The sequence below is a fragment of the Gymnoscopelus microlampas genome (genome assembly GCF_963454915.1).
Source record: "Gymnoscopelus microlampas genome assembly, chromosome: 5".
Taxonomy (NCBI): domain Eukaryota; kingdom Metazoa; phylum Chordata; class Actinopteri; order Myctophiformes; family Myctophidae; genus Gymnoscopelus; species Gymnoscopelus microlampas.
The window spans coordinates 33,846,799-33,857,155 of record NC_139942.1 but is presented as its reverse complement, the minus strand read 5'-3'; the positions used below and the strand labels follow the sequence as shown (position 1 = coordinate 33,857,155).

Below are 10,357 nucleotides of genomic sequence, written 5' to 3'. Positions count from 1 at the left end.
CACCCTGCCCTCCTAATGCGTGAGGGGGCCATGTTTTTTTGATTACTTTTTTCATTTATTTTTAATATATTTTTTTGGAAAATGAAAAAATTAAATACAAAAAATATATATTAAAAATAAATGAAAAAAGTAATAAAAAAAACACGGCCCCCTCACGCATTAGGAGGGCAGGGTGAGTCACCAGAACCAAGGACGGGTGTTTTTGATGGTTAAACAGGTTAAAAATTGAGTTTTAAGTTATAATGGGTTTGTATAGGAAGGGGGCGTGGCTGGTAAAATGAATATCAAATATCTAAATACTGAATAAAGCAACTTAAAAACGGTCTGGAGGGCTCACTAAAGCCTGAGTAGACCATAAAATGACCAAAAGTTTTTTTGAAAGTGAAATATCCCTTTAACTGCAAATTCTGCATACTGTATACACATAACATAAACCAGCTGGAACAGTATGTACATGAGATTAGGTTAGATATGCACAAATGTGGAGAATGGGAGAATAGCCACCTGGAGAATGGGAGGAAAGATCTCAGGCTTACCTGGATGGCTGCCTATAAATAGCTCTGCGAGGTCAGCCTGTTCTTTTGGATGCATATGAGAATGGAACTGCCACTTGTCTTCCTGTTGGCCGCCACAGTCACTACTGGTGAGTTAAGAATTAAACACATTGTTTTCGGTTTATTAAGCAGCATTCAATATAATTTAGATCACTGGTTCTCAATGTCGGGTCCGGGGACCACCAGAGGTCCAAATGGACCCTTGCGTGTCTGTAACTCTTACGGGGTCCATTTGGTTCCATTTGTACACTGTGAGTTAAATAAACAGCGTAGTTTGGGGTCCCAGAGATAAACAATTGTGTCAAATGGGGGTCCGTGGCCTAATGCATATCAAACTGGCGGTCCTTTATAAAAGGTTGAGAACCACTGATTTAGATTATTTGTCATAGAATGCACATTTTTAAGGAGCAACATACTCATACCAGCCCTTGATCACTGTGTATTCTAGTGTCTGGATCTGGATGTGGCACTCCAAGCCATGAGCCCAGCACCAGCCGTGTGGTGAACGGTGAAGAAGCCCGTCCTTATAGTTGGCCATGGCAGGTAGAGCAACATAAATGGACATGTGAAAGATGTCATGTTTTGAATAAGATAATAGCTTATACATGGACATCCTCCATGTGCCACGTTTTATGAATACTGGGCCCATAGCACATACAAGTACACTAAACTCAAACATTTCAGAAATTCCTAAAATATGTAACTTCCGCTACTGTATTGTAATTATTCTAACCCAAGTGTTAAAAGCCAACTTGTCTTCTTAATATTAGTAATGGTGTCATCTAACATCTACAATCTTATAATAATTTAGTAGCCTAAACACTTTCATGACCTGACTGTTCTCTGGTAACTTAACAAAACTCTGCACAGCAGGTGGTGGCATATAATTGCTGTTTTATTGATATAACCATCTGAATTTAAGCCCAGGTCTCCCGCATGGTAAACCAAACATCTGCCATTTTGCCAAAGGACAATCCCCCCAGGTCATGGGAGAAATTAGGATTCTGGTCTAAGTAAGATCTAAAGGAAAATGAATATGAACCACTGTAACTCTTAATCGCGTAAATTGATAATTGAATGGGATACGTACAGTATCCCATTAATCCCGTAAATTTGACAGTTCTCTTGCTCTTAGGTTTCTCTGGAATCTTTCTTCCCAACTTGTGGAGGGACACTCATTGCTCCTAACTGGGTCTTGACGGCTGCACACTGCATCACGTAAGCTTATGTTTTTGTTTGTACATACTCTGAAAGTAACTATTATAGTTAGAGTAGACTATTTTTTGAATAGGCCCTAAGTGGTTAAAGACTTGAAATCTGAGAGAGCAGCAGACCACATTAACAGAAGGCATGCCAAATACCTATTTAAACGTCACTGAGTGCTCCTGAGTACCAATACCAGTACTTTTACAAAACACTGTTTATAGGTCAGTACAAATGAATCACAGTGTGATCAAAATAAAAACACTTCCAGATGGTTGTACTGTAAAATGAATAACCGAATATACGAGGAATCAGACAAGGTCCCTTGTTCTTGTTGTTCACTCTTTATACAGGTTCCACACATATAGGGTGGTTCTCGCTGAGCATGACCTGGACAAAACGGATGGATCTGAGCAGTCCATTATGGTGGAGAAGATGTTCCTCCACCCTAAGTGGAATGACAACTGTGTCTCTTGTGGGTAGGTTGAGCAGCAAAGGTTCACGGTGTGATAGTGTAAATATGTCCTTGAACAAGAAGCGTGCCCTGAGAATTTCTTGTAGATCAACAGCTGAACAAATAGCAAAGTTTTCAAATGGCAATGAACAGGCTTTAATAATTTGTCATGCCTTATTATTCATTCATGAATAATGCATTATTTTTTTGTCATTTCATCCTGACTAGGAATGACATTGCCCTGCTGAAGCTGGAGAAGAATGCCATCATCAATGACAAAGTCCAGCCAGCATGCATGGCACCTGGAGCTGTCCTTGTAAACAAACAGCCTTGTTATGTCACAGGCTGGGGACGTCTGTACTGTAAGATCTACTGCCAAGTCTAATAGGGTCACACACACACACACACACACACACACACACACACACTATGGGGGGGACATAAACTGTGTCGAAACTGTAAAATGTTGGTATTGCAATGCCTAAAAAACAACAGTAGAGAAATAACATTTTTATTTGCATCAACTATTTTTACTCAGAATAATGTTTATCGGTATGCCAGGTGTCATGATGATTTATGACTTCATCTGCTTGACAGGTATGTTTGAAATTAATATCATGTTACAGTCAGATTGGTGTAATAAACTGAAGCAACAGTATAGAAACGTTTCTATACTGTGCCTTCAGTGTAATGCACCAACCTGACTGAGACTAATATCCTGGAAACCAGACAGAGGGAAATAATTTGACTAGTGTTTTAGTTAATTCCCAGCTACGAGAAAATCTCCTAGCATGTTGTGCAAACATACCTGCAATAAAAATGATTCTGATTCTTTAAATGCTCTATATTACTACAAGCCTCTATTATTGCAAATAATGTGCATAATAATATATGAATAGAGCAGGTCTGACCTCTTTCTTTTTGTCTTTTGTCTGTCAGCCGGTGGTCCCAGGGCAAGCAAACTACAGCAGGCCCTGCTCCCAGTGGTGGAGAACAGCATCTGTAGTAGCAGTGACTGGTGGGGCAGCTCAGTGAAGCCAACCATGATCTGTGCTGGAGGAGAGACCAAGTCTGCCTGCCATGTGAGAACTAATCACCAAACTATAATTTCTCACCAAAAACAAAGGACAGCACTTACTGTACTGTACACTGTGAAATGTAATGATGACAGTATACAAGTACGAACTTGAAAGGGAGTAGGCCTAACGTTCCAAATGAAGCCCTGGAGTATGTGATGCCCCTATGTATGTACTTTTTTTTTTAAATGGTAATTTTATTGTCTACTCAGGCTTTTGGGAGCACCCCCGACAGTTTTTAAGTTGCTTGATTCAGTATTTAGATATTTGATATTCATTTTTATCAGACATGCCCCCTTCCTATACAAACCCATTGTAATTTAAAACTCCATTTTAACCATGTTAGATTCATCAGAAACACCCGTCCTTGGTTCTGGTGACTGATATTGTCCTTCTAATACATGAGGAGACCGTGTTTTTTCAATTACCTTTTTCATTGTTTTCCCTTTCTTTTTTTATGAAAAAAATGTAATACAATAAAAAAATAAAATGAAAAAAGGAATAAAAAAACACGGCCCCTCACATATTAGAAGTCTCTCTCTGATTCAGACCATTTCACCAACGAGACACAGTAGCAGTTCTTGAACATACATTTATTTTAAGTTTAAGCAAAAACTGACATTTCAATAAAAATAGCATCATCTTCATTGACTGTGATGAGGACACTACTACTCACTCTAATGAAGATGCTATTGCACTGAAACATCAGAATTTGCTTAAAAAAGCACATTTATATGCTCCAGTACTCTTTTCTTAAGTCTGAGTCTTGATTGCATAACATGGTTAAACAGTTTGACCATCTTATCTTATCTTACTATTAAATTAACAAAACTCAGTCTGTCCTCATCCATTTTTCTCCTCAGTGGGTTGACTTAGCAAAAGATCTGAAATTGCAATGGGCATTGACCACTGGCATGCAAATACAGGGAATACAGCTGATTTTAGCCTTTTTGCCACAGGCTATGTGTTCTGTAGTTGCAGTCGCAGTAACATAGCCCGGATGGACGGTGGGTGCATGGAAATGTGGTTATGGACTAGAGTTAGTGTTATTTATTTGCTCATAACACATTATTATCTGACTTATTTTAGGGTGACTCTGGGGGTCCTCTGAACTGTAAGGGCGAAGATGGAAAATGGTATGTCCAAGGAGTGACCAGCTTTGTCAGTGGAAGTGGCTGTAATACTGCCCAGAAACCCACAGTGTTTACCCGTGTGGCTTCTTTCATCCCCTGGATCAGTGAGGTGAGTGATGCCTCATGGAGTGTTGGTACCATTCTTAGCTACTGTGTATTTATTCACACAAGATATCATTTGCCTTTTTTTTCTTGCAGACAATGGCTCAAAACTGAAGTTTTCTCTTTGCTGTCCCTGTGACTATGCAATAAAAGGGCTTCTCAAATCTCAGCTGATGTTGTAGTATTCTGTCAAACTGCAAGAATCTGGAAAAAAAAGTCTGAAAGATTTTAATGAGAACAATCCATTAGAACATTTTACATTACACTTTTTTGTAAATATTACAATATTTACAATAGATCTGAACACATTTATCATTTAAACATAGTGCTGATTTGGTATGGTGCTTCAGGTATGAAGGAGATTCCCTGGATTTTTACTCACATATGACCGAGTCAGAGATATTTGAACATATTTGTATTCTAAAATATGAAACTTATTTTATCCTATATTACGGGAAAACACCCCCCAATCTATTTTTGATTTCCAACAGAAAAGCCTAATTGATATACACAAATAGTACTTGTGAAAAGAGCTGAAATAAACCACTGTCTGTGCACACTGCCATCTTGCTCCAATAAATTCAGTTTGCCTTTCCTTGAACTCAACTTACAAGATATTCTGTGAATTATCCCAATGCTCGGTGCTCACTCAGTGGGCGTCCAGGTGAAGAAGTCTGTACCCTGCAGCTCCTCAGGTAAGTACTGCTGCTCTACAGCGGAACTGAAGGCTGGATTGTATTTGTAACCCTTTGAGTATCCCAGTTGCTTCATTGGCTTGGTGGGGGCATTGCGAAGGTGCAGGGGAACCGAAGGTAGGGGTCCTTTGTGGTTCCTCAGACTGGCCTTCACATTGTTGTAGGCCTTGTAGATATCCACAGACTTCGGTGCCCGAGCCAAATACACTACACACTGAGCCAGGATCACCTGTAAAGCGGGGTAAAAGGAAGGAGGGTAAATAAAGCCTTTGTGTGGCAGATCAACTACAAATCATGTCACGACTGTCAGAGCCACTGAAGGTGTTCATTGACCATAATTCACATGCCAGCCATTTTGCTCTAATGTCATCTATATCTATCTATCGGATCTATGAATTCACAAAACCTGTCCGTCTGTGTAACTGTCCAGGGCATAAGTCAGGCACCGTCGTCTGACTGATCAACCGCGGGTTCCGTGGAGATTGTACTGAACTAGAAGTTCGGGCCGCTACGCGGCCCGAACGTCTAGCGTGACGCGTCGTTCACTTTGCAGTGCCACCTTACAGGCACCTCACAGTGTGAGAGAGAGTTTTGTGCTCTCCTAAATCCACGGCAGGCTTTGAAAGTACCCACTTCAGAAAGAGGTGACGTGCATCACCTCTCCAATGACCAAAACCCACTATGGAAGCCGTCGAACTGGTGCGATCTGACGGCATCCTAGAATTTATAGGTAGGATAGGATATCGGAGTGATGCAACGTACATACAACATACTGACAAACATACTGACAACCGACATGGCGCAGGATTCAAATTGTATATATATATAGATATGTGTGTGAGTGGGGGGATGTAGGCATCATCTTCCCTGATTAGCCAACCCATCGGCTTCTTGGATTGGGCAAACTTTGCATCACGTTTGTGTTGCTGCACTAATATAAGTGATAGCGAGCACAATAGAACTCTATTATTTTACCTGTATCTGTCTGTCTGTTTGTGGGTCTGTCTGTCTTTATGCCCGTGTATGTCATCAACATGACGTCAGCATTTTATGATGTCACAAGGGATCCCTGCATCTCCATATTTAGTCAGTCTGTTGTATGGTAGTGGGTACCTCACTGGATACTCTTTACAATGGGTGCAACGGGTATTGAAACGGGTAGGGGCATGCATGCATTCCCAACTTGCATCATTTCAGAGTAGGCTCAGTCAGTGGCTTACCTCACATTCAGGCATCCCGATGAAGTGACAGGCCTGAAAGGCAGACACAGCCTGGGGGAGGGCAGAGGGATCTGCCATACCTGACCAACACACATGTGACATACAGTCAGAGTGAAGCCGGATTTTTCCATTTGGTCCTGTTCCTACTTGTAAAAAGGTTATGGCTCGGCTGGTTAGTTTCACATACATTTATATAGATAGGGATAATTTCACAACAGTTTTAACAGAGTAAATAGTAATTATTCAACAGAGTAAATATGCTTTTGCTTGCATAAATCATTTTTGTATAATAATGTAGTTACAAACCAATATCTTCACTGACGAAGCGGACCAGCCTGCGAGCCACATACAGAGGCTCCTCGCCTCCCTCCAGCATGCGACCCAACCAGTAGAGGGAGGCATTCGCGTGAGAGCCTCTCATTGACTTATGCAACGATGAGATGCAGTTGAAGTGTTCCTCTCCTTGATGTTCACGCACGCACGCACGCACGCACGCACGCACGCACGCACGCACGCACGCACGCACGCACGCACGCACGCACACACACACACACACCTTTAATTTTTTTAAATGACGTAAATTCTGGGTCTGTCGCCATCAGGCAGTGAAAGCATCATTCATAGATAGGGTAGATCATTGGTTCTCAAAGTGGGGTCCGAGGACCCCAGGGGTACTTGAGGGGGTTCCAGGGGGTCCCCAGCTAAATGATGGACAGGGACCAAATGGACCCTTATGGGTCTGTAACTCTGAGAGTGTACAAATGGAACCAAATGGACCCTAACAGGTCCATTTGGTTCCATTTGTACACTCTCAGAGTTAAATTAACATTGATTTTACAATATGAATTGGGGTCCCAGAGACATACATGCCATTAAATGGGGGTCCGTAGCCCTAATACATGTCAAACTGGGGGTCCTTGAAATTAAAATTGTTGAAATCACTGCTAGAGAGCCGTAAAAAAATCTTCTATTATTGGGGTCCCTGGCTTATCTTTTCAAATGGGGGTCCGCGGTCTAATAAGAGTCTATTTGGGGGTCCTTGGCACCAAAAAGTTTGAGAACCACTGGGGTAGATAACAGCTACCCCATAGCAGGCAAAGAGTTAATAAAAAGAAAAGAAAAAACATTTGGTTAGTATCTCTGAGGACCCCTTGTTGAAGGCCCATGGCTAAGCAAATAGGGTGGGTTGTTTCTTCTTTTTTTTTTTTTTTAGTTTTGAGCTTGCTGTTTGGTTTAGCTTTTTTGTCTCTCTTTGTGGTTATATTTTCAGCTGCTGTCGGTATGGCTGCCAGTTCCCACCTGATGTTGTATGGGAGTTCTGACTGCTCCAGACCGTACTGAATAACTGCTAGCTTGCATAACGTCTTCAGACTAGGACTTAAGTGTAAGACATACAGGTCACTTGTGACGTGTGCTTTAAAGAAGATACGATCTCCCACCATGCAATAGAACATCCTACGGATTTGCGCCGGCTTCCCCTTGGTCTCAACCTTCTTCCAGGAGAAGCTCTCCGGACTGAATTTCCACAGATCTTTGAAGCGCTGGTTGCGGCTCATGAGCCTGGGGTTGTAGCCACCAAATATGTACAGCTCTCCATTGTAGGTAAAAGATGCATGACAAGTTCGTCTTTCTGGTAGAAGCTGTGTAGAAGGCATGTTCAGCCAGCAGTTGGTCTCTGTGTCAAACACTCTGATGGTGTCGATCAGACGGTCCCCTTCGCCCCCAAATACAAACATCTTTGTCCCAATGATGGTGGCAGAGTGACCCCCTGAAGCAGATGGTGGAGTGCCTCTGGTGTTAATTAAAGACCAGACCATTATGGTGGTGTCCAACTTGTACATGTCATTAGTGTATCCATGCAGCGTGTGGTTGCATCCTCCATGTATATACATGACCTTCCCCAAGACACAGGCTGAGTGGTCGGACCTCCCCTCTGGAACAGTCCCAGACACCTGTGGTTTGAGCCATCTGCGGGTGTCAACATCAAATGCATAAAGTATGTTGCTGTAAGGACACCCTCCCCAGATGTAGGCGATATTGTCTATCAGCACAGCTGTGTAGCCGTGGTACCTGGAGGGAATCTCAGGATGACCTCTTCCAGGTGCTGGAGGCAATATCATCCAGCGCAAAGACAATGTGTTGAAGTCAATGTTCTTTCCTACGTGCTTGTGTCCCACTGCTAAATTAGAATGCTGTTCCTCTAGTGGCGCTTTCAGATGCACCATCCAATGAAACATTGTGAACACAACAATGTTGAATTGAAGTAAACCTGTTGGGTGTCTTGTTGCTCTGTAGAATAATGAAGAGCTCAAGAGCCAAAGCAAAGAGCCAGAGAACTGTTTCTAGATTCTAGTATCTTGGTCGAAAGAGTCTTGACGAAAACAGCCTTGAAGAGATCTGTGGTGAAGAGGTCTGCTGGAGATTACTCTGAGCGTTGATTTAATCTGGACTCTCTCTGAGGCTGCAATGATTTTTATCCTGCTGGTTACATTGCTCGTGTCATACTGGTGAGGTCACATTTAAGTATGACATCAGTGACATTCAGTGAAAATGTAACCATGGCGATGATAGGTCCCATAGCCCGAATTTGCGAATCTCTGCTGTTTACATAAAAACGCTAATAAACAGGTTATATTTTGGGAGTGAAAAACGGGCATCGTTATTTGGTGCATATGGTAATGTGCAATGCCTGTGTGCAAATGCAGATCAATTGCTCCAGCCACTGAGGAGAACAGGGCAGAACAGACAGGTTTTGGTGACAGGTTTTGGTGACAGGTTTGTAGAATTATGGGAGGATTAGGATACTTAACCTTGTAAGTAATTATAAAATGCTTTACAATGTGTTATTATTGTCTCCGGAAAGTACACTCACATTTATATTTAAAAAATAAGCTAAACTACGCTGCATCAAGGATTTTATTAGGACAGACCTATTTTGGGGTGAAGTCTTTCCGGATTTTCGCGATCCGGGCGCCTGATGACGCGCCTGGTGACGTAGGGCTACTTCCGCTCCCGACCGGATCATAGACCCGAAAAGCTTTGCTTCCCAGGCTAGGCTACACTGAGCCTAAGTGCCCGGACCGCTACGCCAGCAGTCCGGGCCAAATGTATTTTAAGTTTAAGCAAAACCTGACATTTCAATAAAATAGCTCTTTATTGACTGTGAAGACACTACGACTCATGCTATTGAAGATGCTATGGCACTGAAACATCAATCCTTGCTTAATAAAAGTCCAGTACTCTTCTCTTAAGTCGGAGTCTTCATTGCATAACATGGTTAAACAGTTTTACCATCTTGCAGGGAATGAGGAAGCCGATTCTTCACTTTTCGCAAATTTTAACTGTTTATTAGCCTTTTTGCAACAGGCCATGTGATCTTTAGTCGCAGTACCATAGCCCGGATGGGCGGTGGGTGGAAATGCGGTTATGGACTAGAGTTAGTGTCATTTATTTGCTCATAACACATTATTATCTGACTTCTTTTAGGTTCCTCTGAACTGTAAGGGCGAAGATGGAAAATGGTACAGTATGTCCAAGGAGTGACCAGCTTTGTCAATGGAGGTGGCTGTAATACTGCCCAGAAACCCACAGTGTTTACCTGTGTGGCTCCTTTCATCCCCTGGATCAGTGAGGTGAGTGATGCCCCATGGAGCGTTGGTACCATTCTTAGCTTAACTTCTTAATTGAAGTTTTCTCTTTGTGACTAATGCAATAAAAGGACTTCTCAAATATCTGCTGATGTTGTAGTATTCTGTCAAACTGCAAGAATCTGAAAGAGGCAAAATGTTTTTTTTTAAAGTCAGAAAGATTTTAATGAGAACAATCCATTAGAACATTTTACATTACACTTTTTTGTAAATATTACAATATGTACAATAGATCTGAACACATTTATCATTTAAACATAGTGCTGATTTGGT

At 41.8% G+C, this 10,357-nt stretch overlaps 2 protein-coding genes across 2 annotated transcripts; one reads left to right on the top strand and one right to left on the bottom strand.

Moving 5' to 3' along the window:
- Positions 1-597: 597 nt before the first annotated feature.
- On the top strand, positions 598-4,636 carry LOC311045049 (proproteinase E-like; the record flags this gene model as incomplete). Its single annotated transcript, XM_084056861.1, has 8 exons — positions 598-643; positions 1,003-1,097; positions 1,690-1,772; positions 2,111-2,236; positions 2,440-2,573; positions 3,151-3,293; positions 4,377-4,529; positions 4,619-4,636. The coding sequence occupies 8 exons, from the start codon at positions 598-600 to the stop codon at positions 4,634-4,636; spliced, it is 798 nt and encodes a 265-aa protein (XP_083912987.1).
- Positions 4,637-4,754: 118 nt separating this feature from the next.
- LOC311045048 (ATPase WRNIP1-like) lies at positions 4,755-8,173 on the bottom strand (the record flags this gene model as incomplete). The annotated part of the gene is made up of 4 exons (XM_084056860.1): positions 4,755-5,446; positions 6,438-6,517; positions 6,744-6,899; positions 7,840-8,173. 4 exons carry the CDS (start codon positions 8,171-8,173, stop codon positions 5,168-5,170), a joined length of 849 nt encoding a protein of 282 aa, XP_083912986.1. The 3' UTR covers positions 4,755-5,167.
- Between the last annotated feature and the right edge of the window lie 2,184 nt (positions 8,174-10,357).